At 33.7% G+C, this 24,119-nt stretch overlaps 1 protein-coding gene across 5 annotated transcripts; it reads left to right on the top strand.

Moving 5' to 3' along the window:
- Nucleotides 1-201: 201 nt before the first annotated feature.
- Nucleotides 202-22,828, top strand: LOC134530813 (gastrula zinc finger protein XlCGF26.1-like). 5 transcript variants are annotated; one of them, XM_063366040.1, is made up of 4 exons: nt 202-262; nt 10,388-10,547; nt 15,554-15,759; nt 21,384-22,828. In XM_063366040.1, exons 2-4 carry the CDS (start codon nt 10,401-10,403, stop codon nt 22,792-22,794), a joined length of 1,764 nt encoding a protein of 587 aa, XP_063222110.1. In that variant the 5' UTR covers nt 202-262; nt 10,388-10,400; the 3' UTR covers nt 22,795-22,828. The 5 variants fall into 5 exon arrangements, with proteins under 5 accessions (XP_063222110.1, XP_063222113.1, XP_063222108.1 ...); XM_063366043.1 differs by having other exon boundaries at nt 211-394; XM_063366038.1 differs by having other exon boundaries at nt 239-557.
- Nucleotides 22,829-24,119: the final 1,291 nt, after the last annotated feature.

A 24,119-nucleotide genomic window follows, 5' to 3' on the forward strand; every position in this document is an offset into this window, starting at 1 on the left:
AAGCAGTTTGCATCAGCGAATAATAACAAATTACACAGGTATTTATTTTTACATACAATATATAATTTACAAATTATATCTGAAAACTTAGAAATAAAAATAATTATTAATAATCAAAAATGTACGTAATATTGTTAACGTTATGTTTTTTTAGGGCGGGTGTACCTTCTCTACACCTATCGATTTAAAACTTTTCACCCAACTACACTTAATACACATTAACTGCCTGAGACGCAGAAAGTACAGCCCACGTGAACAAAAGGTTGACCTATTGTGTTCATTCTTATATTTTCAATGAATTATTATTTAATGATTATTTTTACCAAAAAATTGTGACAGAAACATATATATATTTATAATTTTGTGGTTTTTGCAGTCTGATTTATATATTCAGGCACGTTTATTATTTTCGTAATATTTGGTTTATAGGTTATGTCAGTAGCATAGTACGCTGATCTTAGCTTGTTCACTACGAACTCTTTTCTGATTTGTAGAATGAACCATATATTGTATCTTTGAGCATACATATTTCACACTATTATTGGTTAGTACTTAAGGTAGGAAGTGCCGCATGTAATCTAAATCATAACCCTCTCTAGGAATGTCAAATTTGCAAAGGGTTTTTCTGAGATAATTGTGTTGAATCACAAGTATCCAATGGGTAACAAAAGTTCATTTTGTTTATGTTACATTGTTAACGTATTAGTAGTTACGAAAATTATTTAAGTGTTGTATTTGATGTTTGGTGTTAAAATTTTTGCTTAGTGGTTTATAACATTATATATTTACTAGCTGCAATACCCGGCGTTTCCCGGGCAGAACACAGGGTGTAGTTAGTAATTGTCTTCTTAATTTGAATGTCAAGTGTGAAAATTAATTTATATCACTTTCAGATCCCGACAGACGTTCTGTCAGTTTATAGTTATTTACCTGGTTTGTATGTAATTTAGACTTTATAAAGCAAAAGGTAAATCTGTATTGTACGGATTAGCGCCAAAAAAAATCGTACAAATATTAAATAACTTTCATTATATGCTCTTTTACGTCCTCTTTTCAACTCCGCCTGCGGAGATTAAAAATTCCAATTACTTTTGGAGATATCGCCGTTCTTATTTTGCAATACAAGCCCTATGTAATCATTCAACAGACGCCATTTTATATTTTGCCGTGTGTGCGTGAATGCCTAAATAACAGAAATTTTCCATTAGGTAAGGTTAGTTACATGATAAATACTTCAAAATAAACGGAAATTAAAAATAATATTAATTAATTTTACTTGTATAGTTTTAAGTATTTATAATGTAACTGACCTGATCTAACAAAATGGGACAAAGGTAGATAAGGTCAGGTCAGCTACAGTATAAATACTTTGAAACTGAACGGACATTAAAAATAATAAAATTAATTTTAATGGTTGTTTACTTTTAAAGTATTTATAATGTAGCTGACCTGACCTAACAAACCGGGAAAAAGGATGAACAGTAGGAACTCACGTAATTTTCTTTTTACGTGATGTAGTCGTTCAACTACGTCGCAAAAAAAAATAATAAATAAATCATACTTGTAAACAAGCAACAATGGTGGAAACGCGGGAAGCCTACGATTCACTCATCCTTCTGGACATACCCGAATACTCACGTTGGCAAGCCTTCTTTCAACAGACGAGAGGCCAACGCCCGATCGTGCATCTTCGGGTTTTTTTTTGTTTATTGTAAATAAATATGCAACTCATGAAAACTAATGGTCAATTAGGTTATGTTAGCTACATTATAAATACTTCAAAACATTGTGGATGGTTGATTTGGTTAGGATAGCTACATTAAAAATACTGTGAAATCATGTAAACGGTTTCCTAGCGCTGGATAGCTACATATTAAAAAGTTATTTGCTAAGCAACCATAAAATGATTTTACAGTTTTTTTAATGTAGCTATACTTACCTAATATAACCAACCATCCACAGTGTTTTAAAGTATTTTTAATTACTTCTTGCTAATTTTAAGAAAAGAAGGCTAGCCAACGTGAGTATTCGGGTATGTCCAGAAGGATGTGTGAATCGTAGGCTTCCCGCTCAAACGACGCATCAGTGCACATCACGAAAATTAAAAAATTCAATATCTCCTAAAGTATTTGGAATTTCTGATCTCCGCCGGGTTTAATGAAAAGAGGAAGTTAAAGAGCACAGAATAAAGGTATTTTCGGATTTTTAAATTTTTTTTTTTAAAAAATCGCCGAAAAATGAATATTAAAAAATTCGATTTCTCCAAAAGTAATTGGAATTTTTAATCTCCGCAGGCGGTTCTGAAAAGAGGACGTAAGATAGCATATAATGAAAGTTATTTCATATTTGTACGATTTTTTTTGGCGCTAATCCGTACAATACAGATTTACCAAGCAAAATAGAAAAAAGCTGAAAAATAAGAGATTACTAATATTGAAAAGATTCCATTATCTAGCTAATGTTTGGCCTGCATTGCAATGCCTCATTCAGTTTTGTTTTGTAATATGTTTGAAGTAGTTCCACATAGGCTATACAAATCATCTATCCATCTCTCTATATATATTTATCTCTATCTACATCTATCTACATCTATGTATCTCTCTATCTCTATTTATCTCTTAATATCTACATATATACTTCCCACTATCTCTATATCTTCTATATATAAGTCTCTATATAGCTCTATACATCTATAGGTATATCTCTTTATCTAACCCATTTCATTCTCTATACCTCGCTCTATCTCAACTTATCTCTCCGTCTCTATCTCTATATATATATATATCACACTATCTCTGTCTCTCTTTTATATTTAAATAAATTGTGTCATGTGTGCGCACTTATACAACAAAACAGACAAAGTGCCGCTATATAAAATGAAATAAACACATTTTTTGACACAATTCGTGCTCCAACTATTAAAAAATAGTTATACCGTCTCAGTAACCTTCATGGGCATGTGCATAAGAAATCACCAAAATTTCATCGCAGTCGGATGAATGGTATAGGAATGCATACGGGTCATTCTACAGAGAAGGTGCCATTCCGGTATGATTTTTTTTCGAAAGTAAATTTAGGCCAGTGAAGTTGAAATTTTTTTCCCAATCTTTTGTGAGCATTCCTTATGCCTCTATACTACCAGTCATATTAATTCTCTATGCAATTGTTTTTAAAGTAATATTGCTAATAGCACTTTTGAACGGAGGAGACCAGTAAGTAACGGAGGAGACAAAATCTTGTTATGGAGCAGAGCATTTTTTAATGGCGGTGAGGAAGTAGTGTGCTTGAATATAAAGTAAACAATAGTACTTAAAACAGACCCTTTTAATTAAAATATTAAAAAAATATACTTTATCTTTGTTTGAAATACCTCAATTTAAAATTTGCATTTTTGTTGGTCTAAGTTTTGTCCATGTAATCTGATGGGCTGCAAGGGTCCCCTTGAATGCTGGTATGTGTTCCGAGAGATGTTTTTCAATTTCTGGAATAAGGATGCTGTTCATAGCCAAAACTTGAATCCCAGCTGTTGCGTTTGGAAGGCAGTGAAGAAGAATTTAAAAATCTGGGATATCGGTCCCTGTTGCCACCAGCCGGTCAGCTGTCCATTTTAAAGCCCCTCCTATGCCATCTGGCGCTCCTTTGCCATGACCACTTTCAGAGAAATGCCATTCTATTATCTCACAATCCAAAATGTTTGACAAGTAATTACTAGAGACCTGCAAAATTCGCAGATTCATTCGGTGATAGGCTAGAATTCAAACACATATACCTCTTAGATAATTTTGCAATTGGCTTACTGTTCATCTGGACGAATCTCAACCAGTTATAAACCTTCAACCAAAGAAGGATCAAATCACAGACAAACCAGCTGGGACGACTTACAAGTCGGCAGCCAATGAACTTGCGTTATTTGCCCGAGTGTTCAGGGGTATGTAGTCTATCCTGAAGACCATCGAAACCGCAAATTTTGCAGGTCTCTAGTAATTACTGATAAAATGAAACATTTTCCTGTTCCTATATTAGGTTGTAGGGCCATCACTAACAAAGTGAACTACTTTTAAACATTGCACAAAAGTTTTGATTTCTTGTAACACAGGATTCAAATGAGCACAGATAGCAACAGAATCGTGTCTCAGATTGTCAGATAATGTGCAAAATGATAGTGATTTTGGTAATTTTCCCTCTGAATTAGCAATGTACACCACTATTATGTGCATAGATACTTGTGGTTTTGAACTTCCAAAATGAGCTGATTGAATTTCATTTGCATATTTACATGCATAATTTTTAGAGAAATCCACGTGTATAAGAATTTCTTCTTCAGAAAGACTCTTCTTTATTGCATCTAAGGTTTTGTACTGATGAGTGATATTAGCACAATGTTGCATGTATCGATCAACACTATTCAACAAAGCATCAGCTAGGCCTCTCTTTGAGCATTTCAGGTCTTCTTTGATGGTCCGCTGGCAAAGTTTTTATTCATTTTTATAGTCACTTTCACCTTTTTCTTCGCCCATTTCTGAACAGATGTTTCCTCAATGTTAAATTCTTTGAAATACACTTCTTTGTTCTTGCAAATTTGACACTTTCTTTCCATACATTCCTCACTTTCAGATTTGCAGCACAGTGACATAACAGCTTTTGGGTCATTTTCTTTAATCATGTTTAGTTTGTGCAGTTTCTTTACCAAATAGGCAAAATTTTCATGTATCATACACTGGCATGTATCTCTGTCTTTAGACTTTGGTACAAGAATCCAAAATGGGCGGTATGTACAAGCAGCATATGAAAGTTTTATGCTGGAATGACAGTCAATAAAATTTTTAAACAAATTCATTAAGGTGTCATTGAGAAACCTGTTCTGTTTCTTTTGTTTATTTTTTGTTATGGTATATTTTTTCCCGGAAGACAATCGACTGGACTCGTCTGTTTCCAAAAAATTAGCAACCAATTTTCATTTGTTGATGTTGCCTATTTTTGTAGTATTACCAACATGTCTCATTCCTTGTGGTACCATTTTATGAGAAGTTAGGTATTTAAGCTGCTCGAGACACTTATACTTTTTTACTATGTTCCCAGATAGTTTACACACAAATTCTCGTTTCTTCTTTAGCTCTTTTTCTTCAACACTAAAAGCACCTTTGATTTGATGTGTCACAACTTCGCCAAAAATCAGTTTCCTACGAATTAGTGATGAAACCTTATGTCCTTTTAAAAGTTTTCTTATCTTAGTTTGTGGTGTTCCATTTCTCGTAGCAAATTTCTTGTTTGTATTCCTATAGAGCCGCTTCCTGTACTTCTCACACTGTTTTTTTCATTTCTGCAACTTTTCTTTCTAGTTTTGTAATTTTGTCTATAAGTTTCCTTCTGTTTTTCCTTCTTTTTTGCTTTCCAATTGCTGAACGCTGAATACTGTTACCATTCTGGATGTTCTGCACAGGGTTAGGTTGAGGCTTGTTTATATCCACAGTTTCCAACATATTTTTTCTTCTCCTTTATTATGTTCCTACGTTTCCGTGTTTTCTCTCTCCAGAGTTTCCTAATCTTTCTTTGTTCACGATCACTCATTTTGCTTCTAGCATTTTTTATCTTCCCACATTTAACACGTTCATGATATCTTTTTCGTTCCTTTTCGTTCATTTGTTCATATTTTTGTGGATCTTTTCTTATTCTTTCTTTATACCTCCTCATCCGTTCTTTTGCTTCAATAGTACTAAATTTTGCACTTTTTTTCCATACACCTGCTATTTTCAGTCAGCCTAAAATAATTAAACAAAATTATTTTAAAGAAGTTCGTCCAAATACTTTAAACATACAGACCAGTTGAAATAAACGGAACTTTGCTACCTTTGCTATACAAAGTTGTATTGTTTAAGTACAAGCAGTCATTAAATACGAATGGATATAAACTATTTCACAGCTTCTAATCTTTCTCGATTCTCTTTTACAAGTACATTTGCTAAAGCGGTTATACACAACACATTTAGATATGCCAACACAATTTATTTCCACCATCTCTAATATTCCAGTTAATGTAGCAAATGTAGAAAAAAAATTAGGATTACTGTACAATTCAACTAACTGTAAATTGCCTAGTTTTTTACATATTTTATTTTAAGAAAAGGACAACGTAGATCTACTACATAAATCAAAACATATCCTCCATTACAACAATGATATCCTCCGTTACACTACCTGTGTAATGGAGGAGACATCTATGGAGGAGACAGCAGACAAGTTTTCTTTTTTCTATGTTTTTATATTTTAGGTTAGGAACTTAATTTTTACATTTAATTACTGTGGGTAATCAACAATAACTGCCACACTGTACTACATAATACAAAATAAGTAATTTACAACTATATGTTGTGAACAGTAAAGACACAATGCTGAAAACCACTTACCAATATTTTACAGTGATTATAAAGTATCACCATGCTTAGTGCATTGCAGCAGCTTTTGCTCTCAAAACTTCAATATGGCTTCCTTTCCCTCCTTTTCAAAATAAACACCACACCACCTATGCACTCTAGTGAGAATTATTGCAACTTAACATATGAGTAACGGAGGAGACACACTGGTAGTGGGACAATTCCAAATTATTTCTAAATAATAAAATTAATTATTTGAAAAACAACTAACATATCAATGGAAGTATTACATATTCTAGAATTCATAGCACTTGAAAAATTTTGTGATAATGTAAAAAAATATTACAAAATTCATCAAATTTATTCTGAGAACTGTATGGTGGGACATGTAACGGAGGATACTAACAACAACTTATTTGTGGAAAAAATCAATAAAATAAAACTCCTCAATAAATATTGTTCCTTTATATGCTTAGTATGTTTTGAAGTAATGCATTACCATGTACACAATTTCATTTTTAACAATATTTCTTTTAAATTTTTGGTTGGACATAATATATCACCTTTTTTTAGAATGACCCATACGGCACAAACAAACGAAAATTAAAGACATGACAAACGCATCAAACAATGGTGCGTTTAAAATTCAAGGCAAATCTATCTATTGATGAAGTTATAAGAACAAAACTGTTATTAGCGCCTTTATTTTGCTAGCCGCTGCGAGCTCCACTAAGCGGACTGGTCTCACCAAGGAGAAAAATATTAATTTGCCAGACCTTACTATGTGTATGATCGTGTGTCAGACATAGAGAAATGACACTCACTCACTATTTGAATGTCTATGACCTATGATTTTTTCTGTTATAAAATGAAATTATCACTTTTTCACTCCCTTAAGGATGGAATTTCATATTAATATTGGGTCTATGTGTTAATCCAGGTTATAAGCTAGCTGTAGGCCAAATTTCATTCAAATCCATTCAGTAGTTTTTACGTGAAAGATTAACAAACATCCATTCATCCATCCATACTTACAAACTTTCGCGTTTATAATAGTAGGATTATTTATTCATTAAAATATTAAAAGTACTGATAGAAAAACAAAATCATATAATATATTTAGAAAACATATTATAAATCATAAAATATCACATTTTTAAGCATTTCTTAGAAGTTGTCTGGTTATAGATATGAATTTTACATACAAAAATACATTATGCATATGAATTACGTAGTAAGCCAAAATTATATATCTGTACTCTAGTCCACTGTAGGCCTATAGAGTCCAGAAGTATGCATTTTCCTTTTCACAGCATTATGGTACCTATTTTCACAGATGTTACTTTAAAAATTATAGCCACACAATACAGTCATTTTAATTCTCCATTACAACCATTGGAATACGGACAGTTATTAAATCCTAGCTTACAAATTATGATAGCATGCAAGCATCATAATTCTTACACAAATATTTTGTTAGTCTTGTCTTTTTACTTTTGACAGCAAGTTCTGCTGCGCTTTCCTACTTGACAATTGCATCAATTATATCAACTGTTATGAGAATGTTCCAGCACTCAATTAGCATTTTAGCTGTCTTGGGTTGCCCCTCCTGGTGAATGAGTAAATAAATTGTGTGATCTTGATCTTCTGTTTTGTACCAGTCTTGTTGTTTTCCATTTTTGTTACCTTGCCTTTTCTGACATAGTAACTATTACCCTAACTTTCTACTTCTTTGTCAGTATCATCTTTACTTGTATCAGAATCTTCCTGATGATTTTTGATTTGATCTTTGGTATCTCTATTACTTACATCCCCATCATAATCAACATCACTTTCATTGAACAAAATTACCATTACTGCCTGATAATGACTGGGTTTGCTAATATCAAAAGTTCTGTTCCTTGCTGCAACCACTTTATCTACTCAGCATGCACCTTCCATCATAAATAGGCACTTTTCAAACATGTACACTATAGTTAGGACAAGATTGTGTGGTGAATTGCAATAAGACCAAATAACCCTGGAAAGCATGGCAATAAAAAGAGACAAAGTTTTACTGTTTTATTTTTGGTACAATTTTGTTTGTAACAGAAAATTTTGGTGGTATAGTTTTTATTTTTATAAAAGCTGTTTTGTAATACTACTTCACCAAAATAGTGGTAAAATTTATACGCTGCATTTTTTCAATAAAATAATTTGTAATAAATTGATCTAAAATAGATAAATTCAGAACAATAAAAATAAATTTGTGAGCATTTGTAATTTTAAACTGATTCAGTAATTGATGCACAATGAAACAAAATAATTTAATTTTCCTGATCTGTGCACTGTGGTACAATTTTTTTTGTTCAGAAATGACATTCCTTTAATTTCAAACATTAAAAGATTACCTTGTTTATGATTTGAATTAAGTTTTGGTTAAATGCTACTTGATTCCATTATATAACTTGCTTTTCAGGGCTAAATGGTGTATTAAATTGTATTTTGGTTCATTTGGTGTTTCAACATTTTTTTTTCCGGGTTGTTTTGGTTTTATCGCGTCTCACCGTATAATCTTGTCACTAGTAATAGGTAACACATATAACACCTAAGTGCAAGTTAATACATAATTTAGCACCAAAATATATCTAAAAATATGAAATCAATCAGCAATTTAGCAAAACTTAACTGTTATCTTTTATTTAAAAAATAAATTAATCAAATGTTCTTTATTTATCATGAATTTTGTACCAGAATGTATGAACTAAATAAATTGGGGAAAAAAAATAAATGCTACGTTGTTTGATCTTGCATATCTTATTAGTAACACTTTATGTTTTTACATTAATGGTTGGCACATTTTTCAAACACAAAAATTTGCAAATTGATTTTTATTTTTCTGAGAAATTCTGTTCTAGGCATGCTTATTAGTAATGATTTTATTGTATAAGTGCATCATGTATCATTCGAAATGAGACTAGGTATTTTGGTAAGATATGAAGTACAATATTGAGAAATATTTTTAAAAATAAATTTTTTAAATTTTTTTTGGTGTTTTTATGAATAAATAAGACAAGGTATAAAAATAAAAACAGTTACATGAATATCTCTTTTAAAATAAAAATGACCTAAAAAATAAAACCATAAAATCTTGTCCTCAACTATATGTCGCAATGTACTTTACAGGTACCAACACAATTACTTACATGGGCTCAGATAAAACTGAAACATAGAGAGCTGTGTGTTAATAGGGCCGAAGTCAGCACACTATAGGAAGTTATTGAGAAAGAGGAAATACTGAGAGCCCACCTTTCGAAACCACACAACAAATCAAATTGTATATATCTTTCAGTTTGACTGTGCCTGATGGAATGTTAAAAAAAATGATAACCAAAGGTTCTTAATTTAAAAAAAATATATATTTAATGCACTTAAAAGTTCATCTCTAGCGCATTACCATCTCTTCCAAAATACATGCATGTAGCCAGCTAAAGCATCTACATAAGCATGTGTTGATTGTGTTGAAATCCTCACCACAATTTTTGAGGTATAAATCTAGCAATTGGCTTTTCGTGTTGTGTCTCGTTTGTCACGAAAACTAACATTGTTTATTTTATATAGTTAATCAAAAACTTAGTGATTATGAGTTAATAGCTAATGTGTTCTGAAGTTAACATGAGTTAAAATGTTATCAAATAACCATTTACTTACCATTTCTTCAATTAATTATCCCCAAGCTAACTGTTAACAGCTTCAAATTCAATAAAATGTTGAGAAAAAAATGTTTACTACTCTACTTAGAATTTAAATATCAGTTTCTTGTGGCCACAATGGGTGAATGGTCAGATTAATATCTGCAAGTGGAAAAGGATTTGTGGAGGGGGGGGGGGGGGCATATATGTATGTATTTCCCTCCATCCCCCCTTCCACCTATGTACCGTGTACACCTGTGCATGTCATTACACTGTTGTACTATGTAGTGTAGTTAGGCATAGTGTTATGAAAGTAAACTCAAATCCTTTGATTTCCTTCCACAGTAAACCAGTGACAATGGAAGTGCAAGCGCTGCTCAGCAATGTTGAAATAATTGATGCAGAAGTGTTCAAGTATGAGATGAATGAATTTTATGCTGGAGCGAGCTGTTTGCCAACTGCGGCTTGCAACAATACCACTGCATTGCCAGAGGATGAGCAGGAAGTAAGTGTGTGCTTATTCTCATGCTACGCTCCAAATGAGCGGTTTCGTAAATTTTACTTGAAAAGGAACTTATTCTCTTGTAGAGTGTCTGGAAGTTTGGTGTACAAATTTTTTTTTTTTAAGTTTCTTAATGGTTGCCTAGTTATTCCCTAAAAACTAATGATTCACTGACAGTGTAGTAAGTTGGTTCCTAGAGGAAAATTAAGCTTATTTTATTTGGTTTCTTCAGGTGGTGACTTAATTTTTATGGCTTATTTATTTACTTAAATTTTGTTTATTGTTTAATCCGTAAATTGTTGTGCTGTACATCAGTCATCCAGTTAACTGTAAATAGTGATAGTATTTTAATATAGTGATTTTTACTGTGTAACATCTTGGCTCTTAGTATACAGCATTTGCTGGTAGTAGTAATAGTAGTAGTAGTAGTTGTTGTGGTTGTTGTTGTTTCGTGAATGGATTGAAAGTCACGTGGAACGGAAGTGTGTAGCCACGGTGCTGCCATCTGTGGCGGATGGCGTGAATCAAACTCATAAAGCCGAAAGGTCACTTTATAGTATTAAATATTTACTGAATATCACAAGATGGGCAGTATTTTAATAAAATTCCTTTTCAAAAAGTAGGCTCAAAACCAGAGTTAAGTATTTTTTCAAGTCTTTTTCACTTTTATCCGACCCGTTTCATTATATAGTTTAAAATTTCGCTCTGCAAATCAAATTATTCAATAGTCGATGTACTGCTCTGGCAATGAATTCTATCTGATGGGTGCAGAAACTACGTGCGATTCGCGTCAAGAGTTGAAACACAATTTTCGCATATTTATCACGCTCAGCATTATTTGAAAGAATTGTACGTTTATTTTGTGTCCAAGTTTTGTATTATAACTATATTTGCAACACGAGAACACATGAATTTGCTCGTTACCGAGGTTAGATGTTACACATCTCTGGCCAGTACTGAGAGTCTTGCTCACATGTTTTTTTTGGTTGTGAAGATATTTTGTGTTGGCATGTTGTAGAATTAGTTTTTCTCTCTGGTATTGTAATAATGGATGAGCCAATAACACCACGGAGGTAGCATATAGCTGGAGTACTGACTGGGGGATGAGGGTAAAGCCACAAGGGGATGCAGCTCTAGCACCATATTGAAAAGACCCTTTTTTATTTTCATTAGAAAGAATCAAGTGTATCTCCTGACCGCCATTTTGTGAAGATTAAATGTCCAGACTTTGCCTTACAGCAGTCTGGTTTATATGACTTCACTTTATCTAGCATATGCTCCATCTAGAATTTTGCAATACATCTGGAATACATAATGATGAAGGCTTTTAAAATAACGTTTTAATTCCTCCATGAAAACACCAGAATAGATTTTATCTACCTATATTGGTGGTGTGCAAATCATTATAATTAAGTCATATAGTGATTAATAGATAAATAACATGGAACGTTTCATGAATTTATATAGCTATGTGTAAGTATTTTTTTTAATGGTATTTCATGGTGTAGTGTCTTAGTAATGATTACTGAGACCACAAGACTTACCAAGCCTTCGTTTCTTTTTAGACTGAACATTAGAATATGAATTTCTTAAGTTTGTGACTAAGTTGTGCTACAGTTGACTCCCAATATTTCTTTTTATACTTACATTGCAGTGAGAATCAAGAGAAACTTTGTTTATTATAACTTGAAAGCTTGGCCAAGCAATTATTTTGGTTAAAAAATATCCCAGTTGAGCCTCCAGAATACAGTTTATAAACTAAATATAATATTTACACAGTCAATTGAATAATGAAATTGAATTGAATAATGAAAGTCATGCACTCCCATTGCACAAATCTTTCAAAGATAATGAAAGCTTATTTTAAATAAGATTGGTTTAAAGAAATTTTTATAGTAGTAGTTGTTATTTATCAATAAACAGATATTAAATTTATTTTTAAGCTATATTGCAAAAGTGATTACAACAAAATATTGATGAAAGAGTTTTTTGTATTAATAATAATGATTAATCTAAAGATCAATTGATTATCTATGGCAAGTATTCCAAAAAGTAAATTATAGGAATTATGTATTTAATTTCAGACTGAGTCATTTCATGGTGAATATTTATGCCTGTGTTCTAAGATGTAGTTGTCATTGTATGTTAAATAGATTTAGAAGAAAGGCTAAATATTACATTCATTACCATAGTGCAACTTTACAGTTACACAGTGTTTTGAATCATAGTCAATAGACTCTAATATCATTGTCATCTCAAAAGTTATAAGTTATTTATGGACATCACCATTTTTGTAATTTTGCGCAAATTACTTCAGGCTAATACATTGAATATAGGGATGAAAAATCTCTGTTGAGTTCGTTCATGGGCAAAATTGGACCAAAGAGATAAGAAATGAGAAAGGTTGTTTTGTTTGGAAAACAGAATAATTGCAATGACAAATATCACATCCAATTTAAGTAACTATATCTTACTTTGTCGGAAACAATTTTTAATACAACTAACCATTACTGTAATGAGTGGAAAAACATGGGTTGAAGAGCAAAAAAATTCAAAACTCCCTTGATTTATATCATAGCAAATCCATTAAAATTTTCTATTAACAGCCTAAATAGCTTCTAAACATTTTGTCTGAAACAATTTTTGATATTACCAACTCTTACTTCAAGGTTGAAAGACAAAATAATTCATAACTCACTTAATCATGGTATCAGATCAGTTCTAAGTTCTTGTAAACCTTCTAAATAGTTTCTAAAACTTTTGTTTCAAACAATTTTTGATATGACCAACCTTTACTGCAAAGGGTTAGATAACTAAATTAGCTTGCAGAACACAAACTAGTTAATTATTCTTTTAGTAGATGCAATATCTAGCCTGTTGAAAATTGTTGTAAATCTTTTAATTTTACCAAAATCTTTTCTCCAAAACTGTATTTAATAACTGCAACTCTTAGTGCAATGGTTAAGTTTTCCTTCTTCACTATCTCATCTTAAGATTTATACATATAATAGGCATGCTAATATTTAATAATATATGACTTTTTGAATGCCAGGTAAACGAGCATAAATATTGCTTTTGTCATAAATCATTAATATATTTACTTTAAAACTTATATTACAACTAATGTAATAAATTTTTACATTACCAAAAATTTATTAGCTTAATTGATTACTTAAATCACTTACGAAATACATGGTTCAGAATGTGCGCCTGGATTATTTCATAATATTAGATAATAATAATCGTACATAAATAGAAATGTAATCATTGCAGAAAATTATCAATATGTCTCAATTACCAGACTAAATATGTGAATTGCTTATTTCTGATCAAGAATTATAAAACAGAAATAAAATTTAACTTAGGGAATACCAGAAAAACAATTACCTATCAACATAGCTGTTGGCATAAGTCACAAGTATCTTTACTTCAACTTTACTGTAATAAGTAAATATTAACATTACTATACAAAATAATTTGTTTTCCTATGTAACTTACAAGTTCCTAATTGTAATTGCTTGATGATGCATGTGTGTTGAAGTAACTCAGTGAAATTTATTCATTGAGGTATTAGTCTATGTCTGTTCTAACTCGAGTTAGCTTTTAGTTAGCAAAACTTACAATAGCTGCACAGAAGGTAATGCTAGAATTTTGTTTAATAGTTTGAAAATAACTTGCTAGGTAGAAATTAAAATAGGAGAATATATAGGATGTTATGTACATTTTATTTCTCAAAATTTTTCAAAAGTTTCCCGAACATTTCAGATTAAATAGGTACTTTGAAAATTACCCCGCCTGTAGGCTGTGCCGAAAGGGATTTTCGTGTCTTGGCAAGGACCCTAACTCACCATATGTTTTATTGGGAGTGGTTATTTCACAATTTTTATAGTTAGTTATAGTAATCATACAGATCATTCCTAGAAAATTATTAAGTTTTAGCTGAAGCCATTTAAATAATTACCTTGTGTATTACAGCCATTAAAAATTATATTTTCTTTCGCACTTAACTTTCACTTCTGTTTTCGTTCTGAGGATATCTTTGATATATATAGGTGTATATATATAAACGGGAATATATAATGTTAATAAATAATTACTGCAGTACCCGGCGTTTCCCGGGATGAACACAGGGTGACATATTGCCCGCGAGTTAAAGCAAAATGGGTAGTGAAAAAACAATCACTATTATTTAATCAATAATTAAACTATTTATTATCGATAAATATTAAAATCAGCTTAATAAAAAAAGAACATGCAAAGGCAATTGTTAGAGAAAGAGAATGCTGTGAACATTAAAATGACTCTCTGTTGGCCGCAAGTTTACGATGGACAATGAAACAATACCTGTATGTTTTCTGTATGATGCCATAGTATCAGTGTAAATATGTGTGTATGTGTGTGTGACCTGGAAATAAACTTTATTCAGATGCATGTTACTTCCAATCAAACATATCCTGCAGGTTCTCTCTTATGGGCAGAATATATATGTATTTAAAATGAAATGAAGGGAAAAATTTAAAAAAAAATATTTTGTTTTTTAAACAGACTTAAGTAATGTAGAATATGATGAAACCTGTATGTGAAATCCTCTTCTACCTTGTTAAAAAAATTAAAATTATAAATGGTCGTAAGCAGTGGGCAAAAGGGTGGAAAATTTTAATAATATGTTTGGAAAAACTATGGTAAAACAAATAAATTTAAAAATGAAAAGAAATTGTATTTTTCTTTTGTAATTCAGGCAGAATTAAATAATTAGTAAATAATAATTAAAAGGCATGTAACCACAGGGAAAAGGGATTTGATGATAATAGAAAAAAACCGTAGTATAAGTTAAATTGGTCTGCTGGATTTTAAAATCTTTGTTCAATTGACCCTCAGTTTTAAACAGGTGGCCACTTCTTCAATAGTCCATTGTTTTATTAACGCAGTTTTACTGTCAAAGGGTGTATGTTTCTGGTTGCATTTTATTCAGCTAGTTATTTCATAGCTAAGTTGTTTGTCGTGCGCAGGTTGAACTGGATGAAGTAATCTCCAAACAGGACATTGTGAAAGTGGATCGGGAACCGTCACTTCTGCTGTACGTTAAACCAGACAGAACCAGAAAAGCCAATCGGAGGAAATGTTCCCTGACTTCTTGTGCATGCCAGAAAAGTTTTGCGACTCCGAAGTTGCAGGAAGCAATGGCATACAGTTCTGCAGAGTCTCCATCGAAAAGGTGCTTTTCTAATACTTTAGTAGTACATTTTAATTTTTGTGCAAGGCATGATGATAAAGTTTTAGTAAACATTTTCATACATGTTGTTTGAATCAGTTTGAAAATGTTTGCTTTTTATACAGATTTATATACAGTAGACTTCTGATAGTCAAGCATTCAACTGTCTGGAATGCCTGATGGTCCTGCACCATTGAGGAATGAACAGGCTTTAAACAACTAATTTAACTTTTTGCGGTTCTGGTTCTCGGAGGGTCTTTACGGCGATGATAGATAGTGGGCGCCACCACATGGAGAGGCACGTGGACCCGGCTGAGACCCGTCTCAGGGCGTGACGTCGCCCGTGTGAGGCAAGATTCGACCGTCAGTTGTTACACCTAATTCGCTCAGACCTGGCCTGCTCTCAGCGTTGGGCATGCTTATACAATATTAATGAATAGTAAGCTCTCAAGGCATCCCACACGCCTGCTCACAGTGGATAGGTCTCCACGTGGTGGGTAAAATAAAAGAAGTAAGGTAGTTTTATACTGAAGGTATTTAATGCGTACACGTGCTCCCATACACAGCTTCGCGATTACACAGTTCAAAGGCCCAAGGCACTCAATCGGTTTAGAGTTGTAAGACTCACGCACGTGGCCGCACAAGCAATTACGTAAGAAGCGTTTAAAAGAGTCTCGTTAAGAGTTTAGAATGATTTAAATAAACAGTTCCTCGACTGAGGCAAGCCCCGGGGATAGCGCAAAAGTGATTGATGATTAATTAAGATAAAACGAAACTACGGATCAGAGTACAAAGAGTGAAGTCCCCGGGTGCGGAAGGCTGCGTCTTACCTCGGTCGTTGGCGGCGGAGAACTGGCCGAGCGCTGGGCTCTCTCGGAACAACATGGTGCCTTCCTGCCCTGCCAATTGTACACTTGAATTTTATAGTACACACACAAAAATGCTAAACACAAATAAAAATGCTATATCTGTAATGTCAGAATGTTCCAAAATGCTAAATCATTAAATTTAAATACTAAACAGTGAAATTTTAAATTCTATAAATGCCCATCTTTAAGTTTAAGCTTGCAAAGGAACATGCCTCCACCTCTTTTTAGAATTTATTTTATTTACGTTAATACATGTTTTACTGACTTTTGAGGTTTGAGATATAATAGCTGAATTTCTTTATGTAGATGTGTTTAAAGTTTGTTCAGACAAATTAACTAACATTATATTCCTTTTATTGGTAGCGAGACACCTTAAAAATAATTTGCATGTTGGCTAAGTTAATATGTAGCAAATGTAATATTCTGGCATTTCTTATTGTATTTTATTTAATAGTTTGTGTGTCATCATTCTTATTGTGTAAGAGATGTGGCAAAGAGAGAGACAGGTGGTGCCCTGAAGTGTGAGAAAAGGACTAGAACAGGTGTTTCCCGCCGAGTGTGGGAACTTAAGGTAAAATGTACTATTGTGAAGTAGGCATGATAAAGGATTAAAATAGGACAGAGAAGGGAAAGTTCTCACTTGTACCCAGTTATATGTAGGTAGAGATTTTTCATGTGGTGTAATGTATGCCAGGATTGGCTGAAATTTGTACAGATGCTCTATGATTGATTGCTGAGTCGGTATTTCACATGAGTGAGTCCGTCTTGGTGAAGGAGCCGGTCGCCAATTTTTAGTTGTTCGCCAGTCATGGTACCGGAAGGTCGTGTCGGGTAGTGATTCACGAAAAAGGGTAATACGCCAATCCTACACTTATCACGTATTCAGATTTTGCGAATTTATTTAGCACAATGTTAATTTCATTGCCGCAGTCTTGAATAGCACTTCTGTAAATTTAACTTAGCACGAAATCGCCATAGACAAAAAAAAATAGTCGGGCATGAAGCCACGAAGTCTGTTTCAATTCAGTAAACAATAGATGTACCATGGCCTACAGTTAGTCATATGAAAGGGGAAGAGATGTGCACGCAGGCCTGACTACGCTATCGGCTGTTTTTAAAACATCAGCTATGAAAAGTTAAGTTGTAGCAATGAAGTGTATAGGACCAATGTTTTTACATTTGCGTGTATGCCGCCGAGCTGTACCGTTGTCACTCGGCCAAAGACTGGGCTGTGTTGAACTTCAGTCTAGTCTGTGGCAGTGAACGCGCATGCTCAAACGTGCGCAAGCATCTGTAGTTCGAATCATATTGGAATCATTGTTCCAAGTGAGAGCATAATGCATCGTGATCAAGTATTTGAGACAAAACTAGAAGTATTACGGCATGCAGAATGTCATGAAGGTCACACTTTGGTTGCACTTTAGTTTTAAGCAAGTCAACTGTGCGCACAATCGTACGAAATAGTCTGATACTATTGGTTGTACTAGGAGGAATATATTTTATATTAGTTACTGGAACAGAAATGAACAGATTATTCACATGGAAAATCTTTTTAAATGAATGATGCAATGAAAAAAAAAATCATGGGCCTGATAGGATTTGTGTGAACCAAGCGGTGATACGCAAATTAGCACCTAAATTTAAAAAAAAATTAATTGTAAATATCCAGACAGTAATATCGCCTTAACTGCTAGTAAAGGATTGTTTGGAAAGTTAATGGAAAGGTACGCGACGTAAGTTGAAGGTCATGCCCGGGCGGGCAAGTCAACCATCCAACTGACGATAACTACCTCCTGTTACGCGGTGTCATATTTGTCATACAAAGTATTTGATGGTAGACATGTAAAGATCAAATGGTGAGACTTTTGTTGTTTATGCATTTATATTACGTAAAGAATATTTCCCTACCCATTTTGAAACACATTAAGTAAATTAGCCTTGCTATTTATGGAGACGAAAGCTTCAGAATATGTAATTTCCCAAACATAAACATTTTTAGGAATGCATTAGTGAGTCATGCTAAGTGATAGATTGGTGTAATATAGTTCAAGCAGTAAATTTCGCGGCTTTGGTCTGGAACACGCCAACTAAGAACCTTTTTTGGACATTCGTCTAGAATTCATTGACCACAGTCGTCGATGGAAGTCCATCATTATGCAAATTAGAACATTGTATTTGTGCACAGGACGGATGTCTTTCATTTTGTACCATGCGTGGTGAGCAACCGTGGAAGGTTATTTTATACAGCATGACCATTTTTTCTGCTTTCGTTACCGTTCAAGATAAATTAATTTTCAAAGCAGAGTTCTTTATTTTATGACTTTTTTTGGTGAATAATATGGATAGTGTCTTGGTCTGAACATGGTTGCAATTGTGATTGGTGAATTTTTGTTTTGGAAATAAAACATTTAAAAACCATTAAATGTTTTTGAGAGACTTAAATAAATCGAGAAACATACATAGGAAATAACTTTTTATGAATCAATAACCATTTTTTTTGGCTCATAGCAAAAATTTTTACAAGTATTATTTTGTATTTGAAATCTAGGCCATAGCTAGCCGATGAGGTCTGCAGTGTCATAAGCTCTTTAATCTGGTACGTTTCGGATCACAGCCTTGCCAGATCATCATTTTTGTTGAATTATTTAACGTCAATATAGTTTTAATGGTAACACAGTAGTGTGTCACTAATCTGTCTAGATGGGATCGGATGCTGTCTGTATAAACTGAAGTTTGGATTAAATGGAAATTACCTTAAAATTAACGTAATACATACAAGATTTAGATGGTTACAGCTATAAATAAAGATGTTTTTTCCTCCGTAAATACAAATTTACCGAAAACTTAATTTTAGTTTTAATACTACTGTGTGTATATTTTTAAGTTTTAACGTACAGGTTGTTGTAGGATTCATTAACAAATCAAATAGAATCACCTGTTTTTTTAAAAAAACTGGTCAGAATTAACTGGATATTCGGTTGAGCGGGGTCTGGTTTAGTGGAATTTTACTGTCCTAAATAAATGTAATGTAATGTCAAAAAGAGAATTGTAAGCTTCTCATAGCTGTCCACTGTACATACTCAGTTGTAAGATTGTGCAAACGTGATGTATGATCCGTTAGAAAACAGAAATACACCGGTTCAGTTTGTGTCGGATTAAAAAGCAACAATTTTATATTACCCTCCCCATCACGTAAACAAAATGGGTTTGATCCCATTTATTTGTAATAAAATGTGCCCAATAAACATATGCATATGTTTGACTGCAGGTTATGAAACATTTGGGACTAATTCTAAATTTTACTGTTGTTAAGATAAACACATCACATGTCTCTACCATGTTGCATAAACAGCCGCAATGAGGATGACATTTTTAACGCTTTATATGTAACTGGTCATGAACATGCAAGTGAATTATCTGTAATATCTTTGCAATTGTGCTCCCAGTTAGTGCCAGATTTGCTGATACCAACAAGGCATTGTAGAGTTTGTTACCACATTGGTAACATTCTGAATATAATAAAAGGGCTGTCTAGAGAAACTTAGGGCCGAGGTGCCCCCCCCCCCCCTCCCTCCTGGAGCCTGGCCCTCTGGAATTCCTCCCTTCCTCATGTCCCACCCTCTCAACAGCCCGATATAATAAACACATTTGCCTCAACAAGGTAGAGTGTTAGAGCATTCTACCAATGAACAATTTTTTGTTGATTAGGCCCATAAGTTTATTGTTATGCAATCAAACACATGTAGTAACTTATTGGGAATATTTTATTACTTGTATGGGGCCACAGTGATTGAGTGGACTTGTTCACTTGCCTCCAACCAATACACTACAGGTTATATTCCTTGCCGGGTCCAAATTAGAATTTTGACATCTGAAACATGTCAGAGAACATTGAATGATTTTAGTTGGTGGGTTTTCTGTGGGTACTCATGTTTCTCCCATTCATGCATTCTGCCAGTGATCCATTCTCATCTCATCAATCTTAAACATCTCTAATGACATAGATGTTTTTGAGACATTAAGTGTTAATAAATTCAATTTTGTATTACAGGTAATGTTTTACATGATGGGATGGGTACCACATTCATTATCTCCATTATTTTTAAAATTTAATTGAAGCTTTGTTTTATTTCATTTGTATATAAACATTCATTGCAACCTTCTTTTTTTCTGGTCAGGAATAACTGGTCATTGTTTGTACATATTTGTGAAACATTTTCTACATGTGTTTACACATTGCTAGGACTAGCTAGTCTTTGGTTTTTTGGTTTGGGGAATTTGTTCGAAACTTGAATTTCCGAAGTTAAAATGTTTTCCTGGACTTGCTGTCGCTTAGTCACAAGGCCTAGGAAAGGTAGGCCATGTAACTTAGCCTCACTCAAACATAGCTATAGATAGGCAAGTTCCTTATTTGAAACTTATTAATGTCTTTAAAGGTATTACATGTAGTACTTAATGTTTTTGTATTTTTTAAATTGTGCTTATAATGAAGTGTTTGTTAAAGAATTCCAGTTGTGTTACAAGGTAGTTTAATATATGCATTGATTTTAATTTGTTTTATATTTTTAGAGTGTGACCCAGAAGCATAGTAGTAAAACTTGAATTGTAGGGCCTATCTGTTTTTGTTGTCATATTACCATTTCAAAAATTCAAAAATATTAATGGTTCTCCCAAATCAGTTGGCTATGCTAAGCATTCTTTGTGGTTTTTTTGTATTCGTGTCATGTTTTCCATTACAAATAATGTTCTGTTTCACAGGTTAACCACATCCCTGAGGTCTGTAAAAAAACTTAAACTGGTGAACAAAGTTGCAGAAAAATTTAAGATTGCTGATCCCAAGGAAATAAGGGAAGACATTCTAAATGTTTCTAAAGACGGAGTGGAAGTCCAGGAATTGCTTGTTGAGAATGAGAAAGATAGTGGAGTGGAAAATAAATTTGTTGATGATGGGAGCGTATGGGGCTGCAGGGAAACGGCAGAGACTTCTGATGATGGTGGTGGCAATAGTCGGAGTTCATATTTTGAACCAGATAGTGATTACAATAAAACAGGAAACAAGGGACATTTAAAACCGGATGGTGGTGGAGTTAATGATAATCTAGAAGAAGATAAAAATGTAGTGAAATATAATGAATGTATAAAGGAAAGCAAGAACCATATTTGTGAAATTTGTGCAGCAGCATTCATGCAAAGAAGCCACCTTGCCACGCACATGCGTAGACACAACACAGAAAGACGCTTCAAGTGTCATGAGTGTGGCAGTTTCTTCAAAACAAAGTCGAGCGTCTACTTCCACATGAAGTGTCATTTGGAAGCGCCATTCGTGTGCAAAATCTGCTCCAAGGAGTACCCTGAGCGGAAGAAACTGATGAGGCATGTACGGATCATCCATGCCTCTTTGGACCTTTATCCATGCAAGAAGTGTGGCAAGACATTCAAAACACGCCAGAAATACGAGTTGCATCTCACCCTCCACACCGGACTGAAGCCATTTGCGTGTGACCTCTGCCAGAAGACGTTCGTGTACAAGAGCACTTATGTGCAGCACATGCACTCCCATGAACTACACAAGGCATTCAAGTGCGACTTATGTCCAAAGGAGTACGCTATCTGTGCTGATTTTAAAAAGCACTACCGCAATCACTCTGAGAACCGGCCATTCCAGTGTCCTTTTTGCACCAAGTCATTCACGCTAAAGAGCACTCTCAAGAACCACGTGAGGACGCATGAGCCGGAGAAGCCGTTTAAGTGCAAACTCTGCGAGAAGAGCTTCATGAAGAAGGAGTCTTACGAGTGCCACATGATGGTCCACAAGGGAGAGAAGCCCAAGTACCTTTGTGACCAGTGCTCCATGTCCTACTACAACATCTTTGCGTTGAAACGTCATTACGTGAAGCACACGGGCGAGCGGAAGTTCTCCTGCACTGTTTGTAGCCGGGCCTTTTGGATGAAAGACGCTCTCAATGTGCACATGCGAGTCCATAGCAGTGTGAAGCTGTTCCCATGCAGCCAGTGCCCCAAAACATTTTCACACAAACACACGCTCGAGTCCCACTTGAGGACGCACCAAAACACTGTCCCGAACGTGTGCCCGTTTTGCCAAAAAACTTTTGTACACAAAGCTTATTTCTGTAGGCATGTTCAACTTCACGAAAATAAAGGTAGCTGATAATTTTTTAATTTATCTGCAAATAGGTCATAAATAGTTTCTGTAATTTTCTTCGAGTGTCATTCACTCTGCAGCTAAAAGAAACATGAGTAGCTTTTTAGAAGCAATATTACATTAACTGGCATAACTTTTAATTGAGTGTATCTATTTTAGGTTAGCTTTCCTGATTTAAAATGGGCAACTGATAACAGATTATGAAGGTATACTGAGAAACAAATCTTCCTTAATTGTATAATAAATGTTACAAAAAGGGACTAAGGTTGTGGACTGAACCATTTGTACCCTGGAAGGTTTCTTAGTGCACATTTACCATGGAGCAGGGCTTGTAACAAGTCACTTTTTTTAACTTTTTTTGTGGTTGGTCACTTTTTGTCACTTTTTTCAAATTTGGTCACTTTTTGTCACTATTTTTCACAAAAACATCATCATTGTACATAAATTGTGATAATATTTACATTAAAATTAAATAAAACTACTAGCATTCGAGTGTTAAACTGAATCATGTCCCAATGAACGTATTGTGAGGGGCACATTTCATGCTCCAAGCTGTTTTCACCCAGCTTGTTGTAGCATTTTCTTGCAGGAGATTATCATAGGATCTCAGAATATTTCAGTACCATTGACTGTTGCATGTTTTCTCTTATGTGTAATATCTTCAAATATTTTGATTTGTTTTCAGTGTTTTGGGTTAGTTTATGTGTTAGTTTCAGATATTTTAAGTTTTGGATTTTATGTGTATTCTAATTCTAAGTGTTTGTTTCCATTTTTTTTTCATAGTACTTTTAATTATTACAGTGCATATCTGTGGCTATTTGCTAAAAATTGAACGGTCTCTTTTTAGCATTTTTTAACAGAGAAGTTGTTATTTATGTTTGTTTTATTACTCTTGTGTTACAGTTTAGTGTGAAGCATGGGGAAGTGTAAATTTCATGAAACATGGTTAGAAAGAGACGATAGTCAAGGTTATAAAGTGAGACAATGGGGACGAAAAGAAAATGATGCTGAACTGTTTTGTATGATTTGTCAAAAGACTATTAATATTAACAAAGGATTTCAAGCAGTTACCCAGCATGCAGGTATTGTAAAACACAAGCAAGCGATTGAAACACAGTTAGCCTCAAATCAACTCCATCTTCTGCCCCAAGCTAGTTCTTGCAGTGTTTCTGACAAACAGTGCTCTAAGCCAACATTGTCACCTCCTGTATCATCTCCACCTTGTTCATCAATTCTGTTGTACAATTCTCGTGACAGAACTACAGCTGCTGAACTCATATGGTGTATGAAGTGTGTAGCAAGTGATTATTCATTTTCATTCTGTATTTGAC

Source organism: Bacillus rossius, chromosome 3 (assembly GCF_032445375.1).
Source record: "Bacillus rossius redtenbacheri isolate Brsri chromosome 3, Brsri_v3, whole genome shotgun sequence".
Classification (NCBI taxonomy): domain Eukaryota; kingdom Metazoa; phylum Arthropoda; class Insecta; order Phasmatodea; family Bacillidae; genus Bacillus; species Bacillus rossius.

Bases quoted from the DNA above. Each gene is read 5' to 3' on its own strand.
- LOC134530813 (XM_063366040.1), top strand. From the start codon at position 10,401: ATGGAAGTGCAAGCGCTGCTCAGCAATGTTGAAATAATTGATGCAGAA. The intron at 10,548-15,553 runs GTAAGTGTGTGC...TGTCGTGCGCAG, and splicing joins TGCCAGAGGATGAGCAGGAA to GTTGAACTGGATGAAGTAAT. The intron at 15,760-21,383 runs GTGCTTTTCTAA...TCTGTTTCACAG, and splicing joins GCAGAGTCTCCATCGAAAAG to GTTAACCACATCCCTGAGGT.